At 37.2% G+C, this 25,338-nt stretch overlaps 1 protein-coding gene across 5 annotated transcripts in view; it reads right to left on the bottom strand.

Moving 5' to 3' along the window:
- LARP1B (La ribonucleoprotein 1B) overlaps positions 1–25,338 on the bottom strand; it is a 113,640-nt gene that overhangs the window by 68,154 nt on the left and 20,148 nt on the right. For 2 of the 5 annotated variants that reach the window (XM_024745178.1, XM_024745175.1), the window contains exons 6-11: positions 21,719–21,862; positions 21,311–21,476; positions 17,163–17,307; positions 11,937–12,111; positions 8,341–8,513; positions 5,820–6,185 (exon numbers count right to left, since the gene is read on the bottom strand). In XM_024745178.1, coding sequence (XP_024600946.1) covers positions 5,820–6,185; positions 8,341–8,513; positions 11,937–12,111; positions 17,163–17,307; positions 21,311–21,476; positions 21,719–21,862 — 1,169 coding nt within the window. Of the gene's footprint in view, positions 1–5,772; positions 6,186–8,340; positions 8,514–10,359; positions 11,358–11,936; positions 12,112–17,162; positions 17,308–21,310; positions 21,477–21,718; positions 21,863–25,338 lie in introns of those variants that run through there. The other 3 variants (XM_024745174.1, XM_024745176.1, XM_024745177.1) reach the window with 3 other exon arrangements.

Below are 25,338 nucleotides of genomic sequence, written 5' to 3'. Positions count from 1 at the left end.
TCCTCCAAGAGTTTTGCAGTTTTTGCTCTTATATTCATGTGTTTATTTTGAATTAATTTTTGTGCACGGTGAGTTAGGGTGGTGTCTAATTTATTCTTCTGTATGTGGATATCTACTTGTCCCAAGACCATTTGTTGAAAAGACTATTCTTTCCCTATTGAATGGCTTTTTAGGCACTTTTGCTGGAAGCTGGTTGACCACAGACACATAGGTGTATTTCCCAACTCTCAATTCTCTCCCATTGATCTGTATGTCTATCCTTATACTAGTATCAACATTGCCTTAATGTAAGGACTGTGTATGAATCCTTCAACTTTGTTCTCTTTCAAGATTGTTTTGGCTATTCTGGGTCTCTTGAATTTACATACGAATTTCAGATCAGCTTGTCAATTTCTGCAAAGAAGCCAGTTAGGATACTGATAGGGACTACACTGAATCTGTAGATTGATTTTGGATTATTACTACTTTATGTTATGTATTTTTTCAGTCTTTTAATTTCAATCTTTTGGCTTTCTTATCTTTTTGATGTGTCACATGTAAATAACATAACTGGTTGTATTTGCATACATTCTGACAATACTCATTTTAGCTACTTAAATATTTGGGTTTCAATTTACTACCTCATTTTTGTGCTGGAAGATTCCTTCCCCTTTATTCTTGTCTTATTCCACATTTTCCCTTTCTCCTAGTTTCAAGATTATTTCTTCTAATCTTATTTTTATTTTTTTATTATTATTTTTTTTTTGCATACGCGGGCCTCTCACTGTTGTGGCCCTCTCCCATTGCGGAGCACAGGCTCAGCGGCAATGGCTCATGGGCCCAGCCCCTCCGCGGCATGTGGGATCTTCCTGGACCGGGGCACGCACCCGTGTCCCCTGCATCGGCAGGCGGACCCTCAACTACTGCGCCACCAGGGAAGCCCCTAATCTTATTTTTAAATGGGTGTCGTTCAAACGGCAAAATGAAAACTTTTAAAACTAATCAATTATCTTCTTTCCAAACACAAAAGTACCTTTAAATACGATTCATTCATTGCTCTCTCCCAGTTTGTGTTAATGTTATATTAGATCTGTGAGACACAGTTATTGTTTTATACAGTTAATATTTATTCAGATTTATTCACATATTTATCACTTGCTTTGCTCTATACTCCTTTCTGTATTTCTGGCACCTGGAATCACTTTTATTCCAATTTTGGAAATTCCTTTGATGAACTGCAATTCCTCTCATTATCTGTCACTCTCTTACTTGAAAGATACTTTTGCAAGGCACACAATTATAGGTTGGTAGTTATTTTCCCGTGTTATATTAACACCATTGTTCCATTGTCTGTTGCATTCAAATGTTACTGGTGAGATGTCAGCTATCAGCTGTCCAGTCACTCTTCTTTCTTTGAAAGTAACCGCCTTTCTTCCCTGGCTGCTCTACTCTGGTACCTCTCTGCAGTTCAGAAAAAGTCCTAGGTATTACCTATTAAAATACTGACTCTGTCCCATTTTCTCTCTTTTCCTTCTGGAACTCTGAATAAATATCTATCTTAGACCATGTTTATCACTCTATATTCCACTTGCTTTTTACTTTTCTCAAAAATAAAAAGATTTATAATAAAATCCACTAGATGTTAAATTATACAACTTGATTTGAAATACACCAAATAATATCAAAGATTGTCTACAATACCATTCTATATCTTCTTTCATATATTCTATCTCTTTATCTCTCTATGCTGATTTCTGAATAGCTTCTTGTAAACTGTCTTCCAATTCACCGATTCTTTAATTGTATCTAATCTGCTGTTAATCCCTTCAATTAACTGAGTTCTTAATTTCAGCCTTAACTGTTTTTATTCCAGAAGTTCTAGAAAGGTTATTCTTTAGAATTTATTTTTCCCTGCAGATATTTTTCTTTAAACACAGTAAGCAAAGTTACTCTATACTATGTTTAATAATCCTACTATCTAAAATTTTTCAGGGTATGGTCTTACTGTCTGTTACTTTTGCTCATTCTCACATGCAGTACCTTATTTCCTTGTTTGCTTATTAACTTTGTGAGCTGCTCACTTTCTTTTCTTTTTTAAAAAAATTAATTAATTAATTTATTTACTTTTGGCTGCATTGGGTCTTTGTTGCTGTGCTTGGGCTTTCTCTAGCTGCAGCGAGCAGGGCCTACTCTTCGTTGCAGTGTGTGGGCTTCTTATTGTGGTGGCTTCTCTTGTTGTAGAGCACAGGTTCTAGGCACACAGGCTTCAGTAGTTGTGGCACGTGGGCTCAGATGCTGTGGCTCGCAGGCTCTAGAGCGCAGGCTCAGTAGTTGTGGTGCACGGGCTTAGTTGCTCCGTGGCATGTGGGATCTTCCCGGACCAGGGCTCAAACCTGTGTCCCCTGCACTGGCAGGCAGTTTCTTAACCAGGGAAGCCCAAGCTGTTCACTTTCATTACAAAATAATTTGAGTAAATTCTTTGAGGCCTAGGATAAAGGTGAATGTCTTCACAAAAAAGTCAGATTTGCTTCTGCTAATTTCTGGGAAATAAACAGGCCACAATCACTTTAAATTTATGACTAGTAGTTACTCTAGTCACCCACATAGTGTGAATTTGGGTTGCATGATTATAACTTCTACGCCAATTTTTTTCTCCTTATTCTGCTTAGCACAACTAAGGAAATACGCTTTGTGGTCCCATAGAGGCGAAGATGAGAAAGCAGTTAAGTTCTCTTTCCCTAGGGTATTTTCCTTAGGTACCAATTCAATGGGAAAAGGACTCCTGTTGGAATCCCTGACTTTGACTGGGCCATGGGTTTGTCTTTTATCCCTATATTTTGGGTGGCTTTTGCAAAGCTGAACTTCTCAAACTACCCAAATTCCAAAATGGTCTCCCAGGCAAAACTAGTTTCAACACTCTACTTCTCTATGGTTTTATTCTGATAATAACTTACCTTGTAGATCTTCAAGGATTTTAAGTAGATATTTTCTCATTTATTAAAAGGCCATTTTAAAAAAAAAAAAAAGGCCATTTTAGTTGTCTTCAGTAATAAGGACATGTCAGAAACAGAAGGCCTACACCTACTCTTTGGTACAGTTCAACACAGCTTCTGGATTCAGCAAAACTTCCTTTACAAAGTCAGCAATGATCAACAAACAACACTGCCAATTTGGCATTCTTTTCATTTATACCTAAACTCAATCTGTCCAGCTTCTGACACATCTGATTATTCTTTCCTCTTGAAGACAGTGTTTGGCTTCCACACCAGTTTCCTATACAACTCCTAAATGATCACTCCTCAGGGCTCAGACCTGGGTCTTCTAAATTCTACATTTCCTCTGCTACCAATTTATCTTAAATTACCAACATACATCTCCTGGACTACTTTAATAGCCTCCCAACTGGATTTCTTCTGCCACTCTTGTCCCCATCTAATCCGTTCTCTGCCATAGTAACTAGTGATATTTTAAAAATAAAAATTAGATCACATCCTGTTGGCCTGTATAAAATTCTTCAAGGTACTGCATCTGAACTTTAGGTAAGTTCCAAACTATTTAACATGGCCCACATGTTACCTTCTAAGATCAGATGCATGTCTATATATCTATAACTGTTCTCTTACATAAATACTATCAACAGACCTTTTTTCAGTTCCTCAAATATACCAAATTCTTTCCCATCTCAGATCCTTACACCTGCTAGTCCCTTTTCCTAAAATACGGTTTATCTGTTATTTGCATGGTTCATTCTTACTCATAGTTCCTATCTCACTATAACTTTGACTTTCTCACAGGCATTCCCTTATAGCCTAATCCAATAGCATCTTGTTCTTTTCACACTTATCATAATTTGTGATCAAGTACTTATTGCAGCTCATTTTAATGTCTATCACCCCAATTATTTGTAAGAACCAGGCATGTAGAGATCCTACTGTTATCTTCCCCTTCCACGGCCAGGACCTAACACAGTGTCACACACACAGTAGGAGTTTAATATATATTAAATAATTGATTCCTCTCCCTCTAAACAGACTCTCAGAAAAAGTACAATTCTAATGAGAAATTATGTGTTGAGCACAGAATTAGAAACAAAGGAAATAAGTAACAGGAGTGTACACAGGGATCAGATAAGACATAATTACGAGCAGACCCATAATGCTTAAGAGCCATATAGCCAAGATTACTTTCCCTGGACTAATATTTAATGGCTAAGGCAATAGATGAATTAATTAAACTTAATTATTGTTGTCTACACGTTAAAGCAAATAATCATCTATCAACAGGATATGTTTCTCAAGGTGACTTGAAAGTTCGTTATTTGGCACTCTGAAAATATTTTCCCACAGAACCAATATTATACACAGAGGTTAGGTTCCCCCGGTTAGTTCATAATGTTTAATCTGTAATTCATTTACCCATTTTAACAAATATGAATTGAGCACTACTTTGTGCCAGGAACCGTTGTAGCTGGAGATGCAGCAGTGTACAAAATAAGACAAAAATCCCTATCCTCATAGATCTTACATTCATGAGATGGAAACAGAAAAGAAGTAAGTGCAATATACAGAATGGTAGATGGTGAAGAACAAAGCAGGGCAGAGGGATAGGGAATGGAGGTAGTGCAATTTTAACCTATTATTAGTTTATTTTCTATTTCTTTTTGTTCCCAAAAGGATTTAAGTTAGATGTTACTTAAAGAACTTAAGTATCACAAACAAAGTAACAACCCTTACACAAGGAAAGACTTTCAACCAAGAAACTTTATAAAAACACACTTCCTTTCCCATAGCAGTAGGACAGAGAGAACTGCTCAGGCTCTAAGTCACTGACAAGCTACCATATCCTGAGGCAGGATCTCCAGAAAGGCAGGGGCTAGAGAAGAGGGTAAAAGCAGTGATGGAGAAATTCCAGGAAGAAAAGAAATGAAGACTCAAGAAGGAAAGCACACTTATTGATGCTATGGAGCTCCACAGACAGCCAGCCCCTTCTTTCCAACCACAAGTTGGCTGGCTTTCCTTTCTAGAACTGTATTTCTGACCAAGATCTCTTTCCTATTTGGCATATTATACTTATATAACTCTTCCCTCATTATTCTATCCCTAAAACAAATATTTAATTGGGGGGGGGTTCTGATCAATTTAATGGCAGAAAAAGATTCTTTTTAATTCCTATCTATACCATTAAAAGTCATATAAAAGGAATGCAGATAGCCAGTAGACTACTCTGGCACTCTCTTACTGTACCTTAATAACTGGGATAGGTACCAGGAGGTGGGGTAAAACGCAAGAAGATAAAAAATTGGAACAAGGTTTCAAACACCACTCCCAACAACAAAGTTATGATTGGACAAGGAGAGAGAATCAGCCAGTTTAATCTTCTATACTTGTCAACAACCAGTTCTACAACCACAGAACATGCACTGCAGACTAAGGTGAGAAGGACACAAGGGGCAACAAAAGTAACTCCTTTGTGAAACCCTGCTCACATACCTAGGTGATTAGCCAGGAAAGGAAAAAGCATATAAACTAAGCCTGTCCATAACTTTAGATTTTATTCCTTCTTATGAGAAAAGGCCTTCTTATTATTTTCACCTGAAAAAAGGGTTTTTAATCAGTGAGTGTTAATATTTATTTTTGTAATTAAAGTACTTATCTCACTGTCATTTTAATAAAATAATTTTTCAGGTTGTGAATGTCAGATATATTTCCAGGAATTTTTCAAATTAAATTTATTTATATTCAAAATTTCATAAAATAAACCCTCAAGTTTAGGAAAACATAAGCAGCAATGTGCCATCAAAACATAGTATCAACAGAAAGATGTTGATCAGAAACAATTACCTTTACGGCTGTGTGTTTGTTTTCATCTTCTTCCATCCACAAATCCTGCTCATAATAATATAAGCCATCATTGATAACTTTAGCAAGTTCAGATGTAATTTTTGCCCGAGATATGTGGTTGCCTGTTCGATCTCCTCCAGGATGTTTTCTCATGTAAGGTGGTGTCTGAGTTACAATCAAAATCTTATTTAAATCCTGGTCATCAATTTCATAATCTGAATCATTATCAGACCAATCAGTAAATGTGCTTTTTCGCCCTTCTATTTGTTCCATCTCTTCATCAAATAAAAAATCAAGTTCTTCTTGTTCTTGTTCATCTGGAAGATATGGTTGATTTGATGCCTCTTCAGGTAGAGGTGGTGATTCCTGAAGGAAGAAATTGGTATTTTATATAAAAACATTGTTATCACTTTTACAATAAATGTCACATAACAATGTTAACGTAAGTAATATCAAAACTGTATGCTTGGGCTTCCCTGGTGGCGCAGCGGTTGAGAGTCTGCCTGCCAATGCAGGGGACACGGGTTCATGTCCTGGTTCAGGAAGATCCCACATGCCGCGGAGCGGCTGGGCCCGTGAGCCATGGCCGCTGAGCCTGCGCGTCCAGAGCCTGTGCTCCACAACGGGAGAGGCCACAACAGTGAGACACCCGCGTACCGCAAAAAAAAAAAGAACTGTATACTCAATAACTAGATTAGCAGTCAAACTGTAAAAGAAAATCACACCAGTATTATTCCAGGCCCATAAATATAAAGTAACTGCTAAACAATCAGTTTAAGATTAAAAAATCCCACAAAGCTGAAAAAAGAAGGATTATATTAAAGACTCCTTTAGAGTTAGAATGGTCCTTAGTACCAACTTGTTTTACAGATGAGGGGAAAAAAAGGCCTAGAGACGTGACACTGTTTGTCTACAATTGCAGAATTAGTCCGGACTAGAACAACCAAGGACTTTTTTTTTCTTTTTGGCCGTGCTGCATGTCATGCGGGATCCTACTTCCCCAACCAGGGATTGAACCCACACCCCTCGCAGTGGAAGCACAGAACCCTAACCACTGGGAATTCCCAGAACAACCAGGGTCTTCTGACTTCCAGATTCAACGATCTTCCCTAGTCTCAAAGCTTTTTACCTCACAATTATATTAATACCATAATTTGCCAATAAGAAAACAAGTATAACTATCAGAAGATCAGAAATTTTTATAATTTTCTGGAAAGCAGAAAGCAAATGGAATTATATTAATAATAAACATGACTAGAGGAAATAGAAATCTAAAACCCATATCAAGGAAGGCTGGGACGTCCCTGGTGGTTCAGTGGGTAAGACTCCGCACTCTCAACGTAGGGGGCCCAGGTTTGATCCCTGGTCGGGGAACTAGATCCCACACGCATGCCGCAACTAAGAGTTCACATGCCGCAACTAAAAAGTGCGCATGCTGCAATTAAAAAGATCCCACATGCTGCAGCGAAGATCCCGTGTGCTGCAACTAAGACCCGGCACAGCCTAAATAAATATTCAAAAAAAAAAAAAAAAAAGGAAGGCTACAGGGAAGGCAGACACCATTGATCCCACTGGGGTCCTAAAAAGTTTTAAGATGGTAGGTACAAAGAGCAGGAAAGGACTATGTGACAGCAATCAAAATAGGGGGGCTTCCCTGGTGGCGCAGTGGTTGAGAATCCGCCTGCCAATGCAGGGGACACGGGTACGTGCCCCGGTCCAGGAAGATCCCACATGCCGCGGAGCAGCTGAGCCCGTGAGCCATGGCCGCTGAGCCTGCGCGTCCGGAGCCTGTGCTCCGCAGCGGGAGAGGCCACAACAGTGAGAGGTCTGCGTACCAGAAAAAAAAAAACCACAAAAAAATTTTAAAAAAAAACAAATATTATTCAAATATAAACTAATTTCAAGTAAAAAAGGTTAAAGCGAAATATTCTTAAATCATATTCAGAAATAAGATAAATTTTAAAAAATGATACAATATTATTTTCAACTACTTAGTAACCCATAAGCTTTACTGAAGGGCAATGGTTCCAATTTTTACCATTTTTCTTAAAACTTTTCCAAATTTATATATGTACCTCAAAAACAGTGGCCTTACACTCCACTCAGAATTCATCACACTTTGGACTTCCCTGCTGGCGCAGTGGTTAAGAATCCGCCTGCCAATGCAGGGGACACGGGTTTGAGCCCTGGTCTGGGAAGATCCCACATGCCGCAGAGCAACTAAGCCCATGCACCACAGCGACTGAGCCTGTGCTCTAGAGCCTGCAAGCCACAACTACTGAGCCCATGCACCTAGCCCACACGCTAGCCCACACGCCTAGCCCTAGCCCGAACTCCCCAACAAGAGACGTCACCACATTGAGAAGCCCGTGCACCGCAACAAAGAGCAGCCCCCACTCAACGCAACTAGAGAAAGCCCACACACAGCAACGAAGACCCAACACAGCCAAAAATAAATTAAAAATTTTTTTTAATTTCTAAATAAGATATATCACATTTCACTTGGGTCATAACAACTTACCTTCAATTTCACTGGGGATGGACAATGTCTCTTTTTTACTTCTATCCAAGGTTCTGAGTCCAAGTCGGGCAAACTGGCAGACAAACCTCTAGACATTGCTTGAAGATTACTTGTTTCAGTGTTTTTCTTTGGGCTCAGTGGACTTCCAATTCTTGGAGAATTTGGGGCAGACTCTAAAATTTTAAGTTAGTTCTATAGTTAAAATAATGGTTTTCTTACTTATAACAAACATTTTTTCTTTACTTGGGCATTTTCTTTCTTCACAAAAACATGATAAATCAATCTCAACTATAATCTTTCAATGATTTTCAATCCCAAAGGGGTTTGTAAGACGTATTCGAGTGAAGCCAATGAATAATAACAAGAATGTTATCAACCCTTATGCAGACACATTCATTCAAACTTCTCAAGAATAACAATGCAAGTCACTAATTATGACAATACATCTATTTGGGAGTCAATTCTCTGTGAAACCTTAGATTCATTAATTGTAGTGAAATTAGGGAATCTTAAATGCTACTAAGCAAATAAAATTCGTATTTTATTCAAGGCAAAATCAATCCTTCATTGTTCTGCTAGGATCTATACTAAGGCGGCCAATACTCATACTTTTCTCATCTCCTTTGCCTAACAAGGTTTACCTAAATAAATGCAGTTTGGCCCTTGGCTCGCAGTGAATACTGTGAAGACTAGAATGTCATGTCATTAAAGTGCAATGTCCTGGTAATAACAAAACATTTTACAACTCTGCTGGAATTAAAAATGCCTTTCTCCACACTTTTAATCAAAGTAATTATATGCTCTATAAAATACAAATCAATTCCTTTATAAATTGTTTTTCAGAAGTCGAAGAATATTTAAGTTATAATGCAATATGAACTTGCTTTGGACAAAAAGTGTTTTAAAAACAAATTTAGACTGTAAACTTCTAAACATTATTTACTCCTCAAAGCCAATTCCCTGAAAATATTGCAAAGTTGAATACTACAGAGAGAAAGTTGAAATAAATGAACACCAACAATCCTAACTTACTAAATGAAAATGCAAAGGCACATTCCAGGAGTGAGTCTGAGAGAGTATTCCAAGATTTTACTTTCATCTACTACATACGAGAATCAGATGGATTTATTATCTTCTCCATGGACACACAGATCCAGGCTTCAACAACCAGATTACCATATTGCTTTAAAAAGAAGTATAATGATTCATAACAGAAAACGCTCTAAAACCGCACTGTTCAATAAAATAGCCACTAGCCTTGCGGAGCTACAAAGCACTTGAAATGTGGCTAGTGCTGAAATGTGTTCAGGATAAGTGTAAAATACACAGCAGATTTCAAACACTTGGTACAAAAATAACATTGGTCCATAATTTTTATATTAATGTCATAATATTTGGGTATATTAAAAGTAATTTCATTTGTTTTACAGCTTTTAATGCTATTAAAAATTATTAGGATTACATGTGTGGCAAACGTAATATTTCTATTGGACACTGCTGCTCTACAACTTAATGGTACATGTCATCAATTGATCCAAAAAATTAGTACGAGTGAAAAGGTTTGGGCTGTCAGTATTAATACTGAAGTTATAGGAATGAAAAAAACATTAACTCTAGAGAACCCTATTCCTAATACTATGAATCATCTCTGTTCATGCAGTAAATAAAGCTTTAAAAGTAGACTAGGAACCACCACTAGTAACTGGGAGAATTAACTAAATTAGTATGTATAGTTCATGTATACACGATGAGAACAGTATCTGGCACAAGGTAGAGAAATTAGTATCTACTATTTTTAACACAGAAATTGAATTTTTAAATACCTACTTAAGTTTATGATATAATCATCTCTAATTGCTCTTTAAGCTTGAATAGTGTTTCTACCATGAAGTTGTATGTTTCACAATATTCACAATACATGTGCTTATATTGGGTTGGCCAAAAAGTTCGTTCAGGCAATATGTATGTGCATGTAAATGAGTATATTTTTTAAAAAAAAAACACAAAAATGTACAAACATTGTGATTTTATTCTTGTAATTTTATTAATAATGCATAAATGGTTAATGGACAGGCATCACCAACTTGACTGACCTATCTTAGCTACCCTGTGGAAAAAGTATTTTCTATTTAACAATTGACCGAATGCCTCTTCATAAGACGGTTAAAACTGTCATCTTGGACCCCAAGTTTACACAATAACTTAATGTAACTTACCATCAGACATTGTATTCTTTTTTAAAAAAAACTTTAAAAATGTCACTTGAAGTTCTTCAACTTTTAAAACACCTGCCCAAGTTGCTTGCTAGGTGTAGAGGCACAGAGGGCTGACAATCAAAGAAACACTAAATAAAAATATCTGTGAGACTGTCCATCAGTGCTTTATTGATGGGAGGTCTCTACACTGGTATATCAAAAATACATTCTGAAGAGTAAAAAAAAAAAAATACTCTCATTCGTTTCTTAAGTTTCTTATCCCTTAGTGTCCACATTAATAAATCTTATAGTCCATGCGAAACACTACGACAACATGTGAATTATACAATGTACACTATACTGTGGAGAGCAAATCAAATAGCAAAGGACCTAACAATCTGAGAAATTCCACTCAAGCCTCTCTATTTCTGCTTTATTGATCTGGACACAAGTACATAAGTCTGGAAGGAAAAGACAGAATCTTGCAATATTTCCAGAATGATAATTAACTTTCCCACCGCGAACAAAAGTAGCACATGCAGCCCAGGCCAATTACAAACAAATGGGCAGCTCCTACAAAAACAACAGCAGTCCTCTGGTCTGTCTTTCATCATCATCACAAAGGTGTTTATCTCCACTGTAGTGTTGGCCCAACCTCCTCCACAGGAGTTGGGAGTAGACATTCTTGCACAGAAGTCTGGTCGCTTTCATTTCTGCAGACGATTTGTTCCAATGTTTATAATGATATTTCAGTGAGTCACCTATTCCTCTGCATATTCCGATCAAATGACATCCAAGAGCATCAGTAGATCATCACCCTGACTGAAAAAAGTTTAAGCACACATATTTTTTCCCAAGAGGGAATGTCTTAAAAATGATCCAGGAAAAAATTCTTAACATTAAAGCAAGTTTTGGAAATTCTAAATACCACTAATTCCTTAATATATTATTACAATAACTTCATAAAAGATCCCCAATTCTGATTTAGAATATAGGTCATCTTGTCATTTCAAGACAAAGTTGAAGCACATAAGAAAAAAATTAAAGGAAGGCTACCCCCACTCTTGAGTATAAGACTTTTAGACTATTCCAATCTTACAAGGGGAAAACTGGCGGAATACATCTATAATCATTTAGTAAAATTAAGAAGATAGGTAGAAACTCCACATGTGACAAAGTAGACAAATAAGAATAAATAGAGCAGAGCTCCTCCCATAATTCTTAAATCCCTATTTAATTTATAACTTTCTGCGGGAGGCAATATGAATAGAATTTAAAGCATCATAAGTCACTGGGTTATCTTTAATTTTCTATTGAATCTATATAAACTTTAAAAAGGAAAGGCAAATTGGACTAAATAGCCCACTGTTATGCTGTTTGCTCTAGAAGAAAAGCTGTTACCTGTATGTGAACCAAAGGCTTGGCCTGGTACAAACTCTGGGCAATCAATCAGTTGAGAGAAGTCTGTTTGTGGCACACTACGTGGAGGAGGGCCCGGAATTGGCCATTTTTCTGGTTCTATCTTTTTTCTCATTTTCTCGTCCACAATTTCCACTTCTGTGCTATCTTTCAGTGCCTATAAATAGGAATTTTGAGTTATTAAAGAACATTCATTCAAAAAATTTAATTGTACCTCCTATACTTCTAATAACCTAAACATTTTTTAAGTCTGAAATCAGCATAGGGTATTACAGTTAATGTATTCTCAGAATATCTCATAATATTCTCAGAATATCCATGAACAGAACAGATTTTAAAATAATTTGCCCCTGTAAAGTAACAAATATCCTGATTTAACATGTAGCAAATTATTCTAATTGTGAAAAACAAATTTTCAATTAAGGAGTATTGCATCAACTTGAAGCAAACTACTATAATTTTTTATTGACAATTTTTTCCGCTCCTATCTCCTTTAGTTTTCCCTTAATATCACCAAATAAAATTTAGGCATTATATTTAATTATTGTAATAAATACCACCATTACTGAATAATAAACACACACATGCAGAGATTCCTCATAATACCCTGTAAGTGTAAAGCAAGTTTCACAGATGAGGAAATTGAGGCTCAAAGAAATAAAGTAACTTGATAAAGGTTATGGACTTAGTATGAGGCAATAGTATGAGGCAATACCAGGACTCAAACCATTTATTATCTGTCCAACACGAGAACCCTCAGCCACTAGGATATGGTGGCTCTCAAAAATAGCTTGCTGGGGCTTCCCTGATGGCGCAGTGGTTGAGAGTCCACCTGCCGATGCAGGGAACACAGGCTCATACCCTGGTCTGGGAGGATCCTACATGCCGCAGAGCGGCTGGGCCCGTGAGCCATGGCCGCTGAGCCTGCGCGTCCGGAGCCTGTGCTCCGCAGCGGGAGAGGCCACAACAGTGAGAGGCCAGTGTCACCTTGCTGTAATTTAAGGATAAAATAAAACTAGAACAAAATTTCTTCCAAATAAAAATTACAGCCTTACTGATCTGAATCTTCCCTGAAATTCAAGGATACTCACACCTTGAGAAACTAGAAAAAATACAAATATAAAAACTCAACATACAAACTGTTAACTTATAAAGATTAAAACTCGCTATATTTTAGTTGGAGAACACATTATATGTATTACTTTAAGTATCTTACATTTGTATGCCCTTAATATTAGTATCATACTTACTTCTCAAGTAAGTATATTTTCTGTAACTGGACATTACTTTAAAATTAGTATTAAAATTATTTAAAAACAAACTCTTTTGATGGGAATCAGGATACTCACTGAAAGAGAAGAGAGTCTGAAATATAGAATGAAGGAAATAAGGAAGAATCTTACAGTAAAGGGTCTGAGTTGCTGATGTGTGTATTTTTTTAATGTATTTTCCTAGTTTTGTCCACTGAATGTTCTAGAAGCAATGACACCCCAGTAGCAAAGCAGTATACCCAGCATCCAGATCTTGCAACAACATGAATGAATTTCAAAAACTACAAATGAAAGAGCCAGGAGACAGAAGAATTCTATTTACACAAATGTAAAGAAAAGACAAAATATATCTCTGGTAACAGAATCAGAAAAATGCTTTGGTTTGGCGGGGCAAAGGGTGAGGGGATGGGGGACTGACTGCAAAGGGCCACTAAGGAAGTTTTTAGAGTAATTAACTATATCTTGTTTGGAGCAGGCTTATACAACTTTCAAAACTCGAAATGAACACCTAGTAGCCCTGAATTTTACATAATGTTATTTACACCTGAATTTTAAAAAGAAAAAGAAAAATCACCTTAAAACTTTGCTATGGGCTTAAGTTTTTCAAAATGTTTTGGAAAAAAACCACCAACAGTGTTCGCTGGTATGTGAAGCAAGTCAAACTCTGAACAGCAGTAGTTTTAATTGGTTCAATATCTTGGAAAAACGTTTAGCAGTATTTACAAAGGTAAGCTCGTATATATATATATATGTTTGTATACACACACACACACACACACACACACACACACACACACATGCACATGACCTGTTACCCATCAATTTCACAGAAAAATAAGTGCATGTCCATCCAAAAATATGTACAATAATAATGTTCACAACAGTCACATATTCAAGCTGTAAAGAACCCAGATGTCTATTAAAAGGAACCTGAAAAGAGTTATATTCATACAATTGAATACTACTGCAAAATGAAAAATAAACAACTGCCACACACAACAACAACATGGATAAGCCTTACAGAAATAACAAGCAAAAGTCAGATATAAAAGATTTCAAATAACTTTGATTATGTAATGTTTAAAAAACAAGATGAAGGACCTCTCTGAAAAGCAACTACTTTGAGGAGAACAGTGATTCAGACTAGGAGGGAGTACAAGGGAGCTCCCTGGGATGTTGAAAATGTTCTATCTTAATCCATGTAGCAGTAACACAAGTATGTACATAGGGGAAAGTCATTCTTAATCTTATAACTTCTAATATACAATGTATAAGTTATGTCTCAATTTAAAGAAAAATTTTCAGGAAAAAATTCAAAGTTCTTTATATATAGCTATTGAATGATCTTCCAATATATGCTGTTTTTATAAAAGGAAGGGGTATAACAGTATGTGTAGTAAAACATGAACTATCTCAGGAAGAATACACAAAAAAGAAGTAACACTACTTGCCATACCAAGGAAGGTTTAACTAGTTCACTGCTGGTGAAAGATGAGAAGGAAATTTTTCACTATATACCCTTTGAATCTTGAATCACAGGGAATTAATTCCCTACTGAAAAGAAAAGAACAAAAAAAAAAAACCTCAAGAAGAAAATAAAGAAAACAGAAAGGGGGAAAGTTGTGACTCAGGCCTTAAAAGACTCATACAAAAACTTAAGGGCTTCCCTGGTGGCGCAGTGGTTGAGAGTCCGCCTGCCGATGCAAGGGACACGGGTTCATGCCCCGATCCGGGAAGATCCCACATGCCGCAGAGCGGCTGGGCCCGTGAGCCATGGCCGCTGAGCCTGCACGTCCGGGGCCTGTGCTCCGCAACGGGAGAGGCCACAACAGTGAGAGGCCCGTGTACCGCAAAAAAAAAAAAAAACAACTTAAAAGGCTCACAGCATACACAAATTAAGGAAAAGATCTAGACATATTTTTACTAAAACCAAATCTTGGTTATCTTGAACTCCTAAACAATGAGCTACAGTATACAGTCAACATTTCTGGGTGTCTGAGGGGTTTTTTCCTATTATTTTCTATTATTTCTATTATATTGTACTATAACTATGTTAAGTGATAACACTGCAATAGCCATCATATTACAATATACATATGTATCAAAGTAAAAAAAGAAAAAGAGTGCAGTAAGGTGGAAAACAAATGGGAGAGGAGGAAACAGATTCAGTAAGTTTAGCTGTGTAGACACACTCAACCAGAGCAGATACGGGTGTTAGCTAAAATATATTTTGCTTCTTTTGATAGTTTTTTCAAGACAGTTAAGACTTAAGCATATTCAAATACGTATAGGAAAAAGCTGGTAGAAATGAAATGAAGCTAAAAGGAGTAATCAACAGAAGGATATCCTTGAAGACTAACAGTAACAGCAAATTCTTATTTAGAGCTTACTGTGTACGCCAGACACTGCCATTACACATTTCATACTCATAACAACCCTATGAAGTATGTATTGTTGTAACAATTTCCACTTTACAGAAGTCTCAGGACACTGCCTGAAGTCACAGAGCTAGGAGGATATGTATGCAGGTTCTAAAGTCCATTCTCTAAATCAGTATGTTTATACTGCAAAGCCTAATGAAGCCTTACCTTCTTAAGGGAAAAAAAGACATCTTTCCCACTGTAATAAGTGGTAGGTACATAATGAATGTTAAGTGAATTCAGACCTATGCTATTCTAAATCACTATGCTTATGTGTTTCTATGTTTCACAGTAGTAGTATTTCTTACTGTAAATCAGTCACTGTGGTGACTTCGCTGGTGGCGCAGTGGTTAAGAGTCAACCTGCCAGCACAGGGGACACGGGTTCGAGCCCTGGTCTTGGAAGATTCCGCGTGCCGCGGAGCAACTAAGCCTGTGCACCACAATTCCTAAGTCTGCACTCTAGAGTCTGTGTGTCACAGCTACCAAAGCCCCCGTACCTAGAGCCCATTCTCCTCAACAAGAGAAGCCACCGCAATGAGAGGCCCACGCATCACAAGAAAGGGTAGCTCCTGCTCACCGCAACTAGAGGAAGCCCATGCAGAGCAGCAAAGACCCAACACAGCCAAAAATAAATAAATAAACTCTACAAAAAAAAATCAGTCACTATGTATTAATAATGCTAACCATAATGGTAACACAAAAGTTTTTTGTTTTCTTTTTTAAATATCCTTTCCCGGGCTTCCCTGGTGGCACAGTGGTTAAGAATCCACCTGCCGATGCAGGGGACATGGGTTCAAGTCCTGGTCCGGGAAGATCCCACATGCCGCGGAGCAACTAAGCCCATGCGCCACAACTACTGAGCCTGTGCTCTAGAGCCTATAAGCCACAACTACTGAGCCTGCGTGCTACAACTACTGAAGCCCACACACCTAGAGCCTGTGCTCCACAACAAAAGAAGCCACTACAATGGGAAGCCCACGTACCGCAACAAAGAGTAGCCCCCACTCGCCGCAACTAGAGAAAGCCCGCGCACAGCAACAAAGACCCAGTGCAGCCAAAGCTAAATAAATAAAATAAATTTATTAAAAACAAAAAAACAAGAACACAACTAGAAAGCCTATTTTAAATTAGCCTTCTTTATATAGGAAAAATTCTCAAAATTTAAATTTAATTTACATTTTAATTTAATAATTTAATACATGCTATTTTATAGCAACCTGAAGACTAAAAGGACCAAGAACACCCAAGAGTGTTCAAGTTTGTGTTGGGGTTCAACCCATCTAAGAAGGATCAGGTTAAAAATAGGTGGAAACATCATTAAGTAATCCTTTGAGGGGTCATTTATTTGGGTTTTATAAAATGGCAAAAAAGCCTTGAGATATAGTCTAAGCCTTAGGTAACTACAGCTTGTTTTTGCTTTTTCCTTAAAATTGTTTAATAGACTTTATTTTTTAGAGCAGTTTTAGGTTCACAGCATGACTAAAGTACAGACTGTTTTTGTGTATGAAAAATTACCTCTAAAATGAGATTAAGGTTTGTAGTGAGGGCCTGAACACGGTGGAAACCAGCAATCAGGGAAATAGGCAAGAAACCTTGCTCATCCATCTTTCTCCTAAGAAAGAAGTCCCGTTCCAAGTTTTCTATACTGAAGTAATATTCACTGAAAAAAGAAATAAAGAAGTAAATATAAATTTCATCAATTTATTCAACAGAATATTAAAATGTCTATGGCTTATAATATCAATTATTATACAACTATTTTGATTTAGTAATAACATTATATACATTTAACACAACATACATAGGGTAAATATAATAACAACAAAACCCTACTGTTAGTAATTTCTCTTACACAGGTAGAAAGAAATTTAGAATACTATCTTCCCAAAAATGTACTTCTTTGTTAGATCAGCTTTACCCAGGTATAAACAATTAACCATACTTTAAAACAGTTCAATAATTAACTTTTTAATGAGTCAATTAAGTGAAAAATTTCATTTCAAAGCTACTTGAACTTGCTTCATTTAAATAACAAAGTTAAACACATCAACAGACTGCCTTCCAACTTTTTCCCATCACTGAAAATAATGGTATATTGGAAGTATTCTATGTCAAGTTTACAGAGTAGTTTGTTTTCTAAATTGGCAGGGTACTGACACTGTTTAATACTTCTGAACCCTAGCATTCAGCACAATGCTTAGTAAAAACTGAGTGAATATGTGGGCACAGATGCACACAATTTTATATTTGAATGGTTCACTATCTCCCCCCTTTGAGAGCCAGAACTATAAAAGACATTAAAAGTGAACGGAAGGGCTTCCCTGGTGGCACAGTGGTTGGGAGTCCGCCTGCTGATGCAGGGGACACGGGTTCATGCCCCGGTCCGGGAGGATCCCACATGCCGCGGAGGGGCTGGGCCCGTGAGCCATGGCCGCTGGGCCGGCGCATCCGGAGCCTGTGCTCCGCAATGGGAGAGGCCACAACAGTGAGCAGCCCGCGTACCGCAAAAAAAAAAAAAAAATAAGTGAATGGAATACAGTTAAACAAAGAATATCTGCAACACCATGAGGTATATATATGGGCAAAAAAAAAAATACAGAAGCAACTTATACACCTTAATCTTCTCTCTAGGAAAGTATAGAGAGATGTGTAAATGAACAAACTGTATCATCAACGACTACAAGTTCCAAGATATAAAGATAATATGATAAATACATATAATAATGGCATTTGAGAAACACATATTTAAATTACAGCCTGCATATAAAAAAAACGAGAACAAGATTCTAGAAAAGCAGAAGAGGATAAATAGGGGGAAGTGTAGAAAAGAATAATACAAAAGAAATACATGACATCAAATGATATGGCTTACAGTTTAAAAATCCTATACTGTTTCCAAATCACAGAGCAAGTTTTCAAAGAAGGGTGGCAAATGATAAGAAAGCACGCCAGCTCATATTTGGGAGTAAGGTTGGGTAACTCAAGATACCGTTGAATTATTTAGGTCAAATTCTAACTTTGAAGAAATAATCACCTACAACTGAAAACTGGCTTTGAGCTACCTTTCACTGGGTGGGAAAAATGTCTTATTTTAGAAATGTAAATACCCAAGTTGCTTCTTTATACTCTGATATTTATCCAACTGTCAAAGTGCAAAGCTCCCTGAGATCAGTGAAATTCAACTGACATCGCAGTAACACTAATAAATCATTTACTCTTCTTAAACACTAAAGAAAATAATTGAAGTCTTGAAGAAATTAACATTTTGATTTTTGTTATGCCTCAAAAGCCCTTTTCACAGTGCCTAGCATGTGGTGGGCACAGAATACATCTGTTCTGCTTTCTGTTACACTTCAAAAGCCCTTTCACAGTGGCTAAAATGCAGTAGGCACATAATACATACGCATAAATTCAAAATATTCAGACATTAAGACATGTGATTTAAACACAAAAGTGTTCTTAGACAAAAACTTCTCTGAATAATTAGTAAGATGCCTTTTTAATCTAGTACTCTGTGAGAAACACAGTATCTAAATAAATTCATAAATCACTATTACCTATAGTATACACTTTTTAAAACTTCTAACGGGCTGCAAACATACTTATGTCTAAATCTGAATGCCAAGAGACTGCCCCAGTTAAAAATAATCAAGATCTTCCATTTTTAATATCCTGATATCAAAAATGTCAAATTATTAACATACATTTTCAGTTAAAATGATTTTAAGAACTTAACCATCCATAATAGTTAAGCCTCCTACTTCAAAATATTTAGCATAATATTCCTGAAGTACAAGAAGTTCTTCAGTAACTTCTCAAAGAGGAAAATCCAAACCCTAATGAATAAGCCTATCTATGTTTGAGAAACCTTAAAGACACAAAGTCAAAAGCATGACTCCTCAAATCCAGATGTCCACTAATCAGAGAACAGTAACAGTGAAGAGCCATTCTAAACCTGGTGCTCTAGTATCTGCCCAAAACTCTGCTGCTAAATAATAACAAAAAAAGGAGTCATGCCCAGTGCCATGTCTGATACTTTGTTCAGTGTGCTAGGGGACATTATCATGTCCTACCTTAGAAGCTCTGGATTCTACACTGCATGATCAGAAATTTTGTCAGCACTGAAGTGGCTATGCTCCTCCCTCACAAGCGGCACATTGGAGGCCGATTATCCTGACATGGAGTTGCATGTCCACTGTCAGGTCTCAGAAGGGACCTGACAGCAAGAGTTACAAAGGAAGACAGGAATAGTGTTTTGAAGTTGATAGCCACATGCCAGGCACTTTCTGCCCATAAAAAGGCCCTTTTCTTCAGTGTTTGCATCAACTGTAACAAAAGAAGCAAGAATAAAATAAACAATTTGCTTCATATTGTAAGCCAATCAAATCCACCATGAAGGCATCCCAGGAAGATGCCTGGTTAATGCTGATGAAGATATTATTTTCTATTAATGGACTAGGGTCCATTTTCTTTTTAAAATAAAGGTGGATGTTTTAAAAATGATTATGGGGCTTCCCTGGTGGTGGAGTGGTTAAGAATCTACCTGTCAATGCAGGGGACACAGGTTCGAGCCCTGGTCCGGGAAGATCCCATATGCTGCGGAGAACTAAGCCCGTGCGCCACAACTATGAAGCCTGTGCTCTAGAGCCCGCGAGCCACAACTACTGAGCCCGCGTGCCGCAACTACTGAAGCCCACGCACCTAGAGCCTGTGCTCCACAACAAGAGAAGCCACTGCAATGAGAAGCCCGCGCACCGCAACAAAGAGTAGCCCCCGCTCACCACAACAAGAGAAAGCTTGGGCGCAGCAACAAAGACCCAACAAAGCCAAAAAACTAATAAATAAATAAATAAATAAAACTAAAAATGCTTATGCCTTTTCAAAAATAGCCTTTTTCCTCCCCTTTATAAGGATAAAAAAAGGTTCAAATTTCAGTAAATTAGTTAGGCACATCACTTGGAAACATTTTTCTCAGCACTATATAAACACACTATATAAATATGCAGAACATCCTACACAATACTAACAGGCAGAGGGGTTATTTTTTGCTTAAAGATAATACAACAAACTAATATTCTCCTAAACTTCAAGTTCAATATTCAGAAAACAACTATTACAAGAACTAAAATAAAAAGTCTAAAACTAAAAAAGATTAGGTAGTCTCCTTTGAATATGTGTCACAAAGAAAGAGAACTTAAAAGTTAAAAAACAAACTTATGATTCTGAAACCAACTGTTATAAAAGTCAGAAGATATCACCATTTTTTGCCATTTATGTTCATTTGCAAATTTTAATATAAACATTTATTTGCAAATAAGCTAAATTTCACTTGTTCAATTTCAAACATATGAAGTAGTTTTATATTCTTATACTTAATCATTCATATTATGCCGTGACATTTTAACTAATATCCTTTAAGCAGAGAAGTACCTCAAGAGAGAAAGGAGTCTTATATAAATAACAACATGAACCAAAAATAAATTTTTAAAAATACTTTATACATGCTCTACTAACATTTCTTAGAAACAAAATATAAAATACTATTAACATGTTCTAATTTTACTAATAAACAGCTTAGAAAATGTGTTATATTATCAGTGATGTTAAAGTTTGATATTGCAATGGATTTTCCTGCCCCATCTCTTTATGTCTGATTGACTTACATTTGGCGTTTAATATACTCTTTAAGCAATGCTTCTTCCACAGGATACACCTGTACGCCTGTACCATCATCATAGTAATACATCATACTGGTATTAAGTTCTGTTTGAAATGGTTGGCCAGTCCTTTCACCATGTTCTTGATAACCATATGAATAATCAAAGTTCACTTGATGTAATAAAGAAAAAGAAAAATGATCACAGATTGAAAAACAAAAAAAAGAAATAGTTACTATAAAGAAAAATCCAAAGTGAAGTATCTCAAGGGGTAACAAACAAATACAAAACCATCTTTATTATCAGACACGTAAAATCAGTTAAAACAGTATATGGGATAGTGGGAAAAACAGACGACTTGCACGCTTTTTTCAGTGTTCATCTAATTTAACAAAACAAAAAATCAAGTCTCACATCGAGGATTTCCTCTGCCTCGTCCTCTTCCCCGTCCTCGGCCTCTTCCTCGGCCTCTAAAGGTACCTCGGATATTACCACCCTCACTTCTCACACTGGAAACTTCATCTTGATCATCTCTCTTTTCTCTTTCACGCCTCCAACCTTTTTAAAAATAAAAATATTTTTATACATTCCAATTTGCAACTATGAAAACATGATTATCTTTATGAAAACGTGGTAACCACCCTTCCCCACTTTGTAACTAGTTATTAGTAACCAGTCATTCTTCAGAAAGATGCAAACTTAAGAGATTCCATAGGAATTTGTCAAACTGTCTCTGGCATAAAAGACATCTTATGTATTGACATATAAAGAAGATATTGTGATAAGTAACATACTAAAAATATAATGAGATTGTTTGCTAAAACTGTACTGCTAAAAATTTAACAAGTTCCAAGACAACTGAGTTTTGTACTATATAAAACTCCTAAAAACAAAAACTTATTTTCACAATAATACTTATTTTCACAAATAGAAATTCTTTTAAGGAAAGGGTGTTTCTATTTAAGTAAAAGACATTTCTTTTAAAGAAAAAAGGAAATGAAAACTGGGAGAAGATATCTGCAGCACAATATAGCAATTATATCCAGAATACATATAGAACTCATACAAATGTCTCTTATGCCCTCGTGCATTCTCTCTCTCTCTCTCACACACACACACACACACACACACACACACACACACATACACTGCAACCAAATAGGAAAAAATCATTGAAAGACTGGCAGAGCAAACAAGGAAATGCAAATAGACAATAAAAAAACGGTGCTCAGCCTCAGTGGCCTTGAGAAATGCAAATCAAGACAATGAAAGAGTATTTTTTTATCTGTCCCAGTCTGAAAAACATTTTAAGGTCCCATAATATCAATCTTTTTTTTGTTTTATTTTTCTGTTTTGTTTTTTCCTTTTTGGCTGTACTTTGTAGCATGAAGGATCCTAGTTCCCCGACCAAGGATCGAGATCAAACCTGTACCCTCTGCAGTCCTGCAGTGGAAGCACAGAGTCCCAACCACTGGACCGCCAGGGAATTCCCAATAGCAAATGTTGACCAAGACAGAACTTTTGTATAATGCTGGAATAAAAACAAGTACATTTCAATTTTGAAAAACAATTGGAAACAATCAAATAAGTAAAGGTATGTATACCCCAGAGACCAGGGTTTTTCAACCATGGCATAACTGACATTTTGAGCCAGATAACTCTTTAGTGTGGAGGCTGTCCTGGGTACTGTAGGATGTTTAGCATTATCCTTGGTCTCTACTCAGTAGATACCAGTAGCAAGTTTTAGAATTTTAAAGTCATATTTTGTGGACAATTGAGTAAATATAACCATTGACTAGATTTTAGATGATATAATGAATTAGTGTTGATTTTCTTAGATGCTCCATTTTCTTGGGACATCAGTGCTGAAGTGTCACGATATCTGCAAGGTACTTTCAAATGATTCAGCAGATGCATGAATTATAGATAGCAGAGTGACTAAATCTGGATGGTGATTAGACAGGGACTCACTGTACAATGCTTTCACAGGACAATATGCCTTAAAAATTATCAGACTTAAAAGATTTCAGTAGAAAACTATAAAAGCAAATGCTCAGGGAATTCCCTGGCGGTCCAGTGGTTAGGACTCAACACTTTCACTCTCCAGGGCACGGGTTCAATCCCTGCTCGGGGAACTAAGATCCCACAAGCTGCAGGGGGTGGCCAAAAAAAACCAAACAAACAAAACACAAATGCTCAGCCAACTGCTTCCACATATCCTCCTGTCCTCTTCTTTCTGAAACTTGAACAAACCCTGCTGAAATAATGTATCTGGGGAATGATTTTTTTTAATTAATTAATTTTATTTACTTATTTTTGGTTGTATTGGGTCTTTCTTGCTGTGCATGGGCTTTCTCTAGTTGTGGCGAGCAGGGGCTACTCTCCGTTGCAGTGCACGGGCTTCTCATTGTGGTGGCTTCTCTTGTTGCAGAGCACGGGCTCTAGGCATGTGGGCTTCAGTTGCGGCACGCGAGCTCAGTAGTTATGGCTCACGGGCTCTAGAGCACAGACTCAGTAGTTGTGGTGCACGGGCTTAGCTGCTCCACGGCATGTGGGATCTTCCCGGACCAGGGCTCGAACTCGTGTCCCCTGCATTGGCAGGCAGATTCTTAACCACTGAGCCACCAGGGAAGTCCCTGATGGGACACTTTATGATGGATGGATAAGGCTAACAACACCTGTTAACCAACTCAACCACAACACAATCTGAAAGTAAGACACCCAGACATTTTATTCCTACTGCTGTGACACAAACACACTATGAAATATTCCTACCAAAACAAAAATAAACTGGATCTTAACCAAACCTCTAGTTATTATTGCCAGTTACACTTAGAAAAGACAAAGGAACATGTTAAGGAGTATCACGATAAAGCATTTAGCCAAATCCAAAATATGGGAAATTCCACAAGACATATGACCTAACATATAGCAAAGGAAAGAAACATTGGCGGGACTTCCCTGGTGGCACAGTGGTTAAGAATCCATCTGCCAATGCAGGGGACACAGGTTTGAGCCCTGGTCCAGGAAGATCCCACATGCCACAGAGCAACTACGCCCTTGCGCCACCACTACTGAGTCTGCGCTATACAGCCCGCAAGCCACAACTACTGAGTCCACATACCACAACTACTGAAGCTGGCATGCCTCGAGCCCGTGCTCCGCAACAAAGCAAAGCCACTGCCATGAGAAGCCTGCGGACGAAAACAAAGAGTAGCCCCATATCCGCAACTAAAGAAAGCCTGCGTGCAGCAACGAAGACCCAACACAGCCAAAAATAAAATAAATAAATTTTTTTAAAAAAGAAACATTTGGCAATTTCTTATTACGTTAAATATACATTTACCGGGGACTTCCTTGGCAGTCCAGTGGTTACGACTCCACGCTTTCACTGCAGGGGGCATGGGTTCAATCCTTAGTTGGGGAACTAAGATCCCGCATGCTGCATGGCACAGCAAAAAAATATACACACACACACGTTTACCATACCACCTAGCAATCCACTCCTAGATGTTTACCCGAGAATCTAAGACATATGCCCACACAAAGGTCTGTACACAAATGTTCATGTCGGCATTACTCATAACAGGCAAAAACTGGTAACAAGCCAAATATTCACCAACATGAATGGATAAAGGAGAATATCCATTCAACAGAAAACTATTATGCAATAAAGAGGTAGAAACTACTGATATATGGAACAACACTGATGAATGTGAAAATCATTATGCTGAGCAAAAGAACACAAGAGGATATAATTTATATTACACAGTTCAATTTATACGAAATTCTGAAAAGATAAGTCAAATCTGACAGAAAGTAGACTCGTGGTTAGGGGACTTGACAGTAATTTCAGTGTACTTTAATATATATAATTATTAACTCAGTAAAGTTGACTTTTTAAAGAATGATCCAGAAACCACCCAGAAGAGGCTTCCACTAGCCAACTCTGGGACAATTTGAGCATCAAATTAAACAATCATGATAACAATTTCAACCACTGAAAACATAAGACGCCTTTAGTCCACGCTAAT

This window comes from Neophocaena asiaeorientalis, unplaced genomic scaffold, assembly GCF_003031525.2.
Source record: "Neophocaena asiaeorientalis asiaeorientalis breed wild unplaced genomic scaffold, Neophocaena_asiaeorientalis_V1.1 scaffold65, whole genome shotgun sequence".
NCBI classification, from domain to species: Eukaryota; Metazoa; Chordata; class Mammalia; order Artiodactyla; family Phocoenidae; genus Neophocaena; species Neophocaena asiaeorientalis.
The sequence above is the reverse complement of the archived record's forward strand: the minus strand, read 5'-3'. Positions and strand labels throughout refer to the sequence as shown.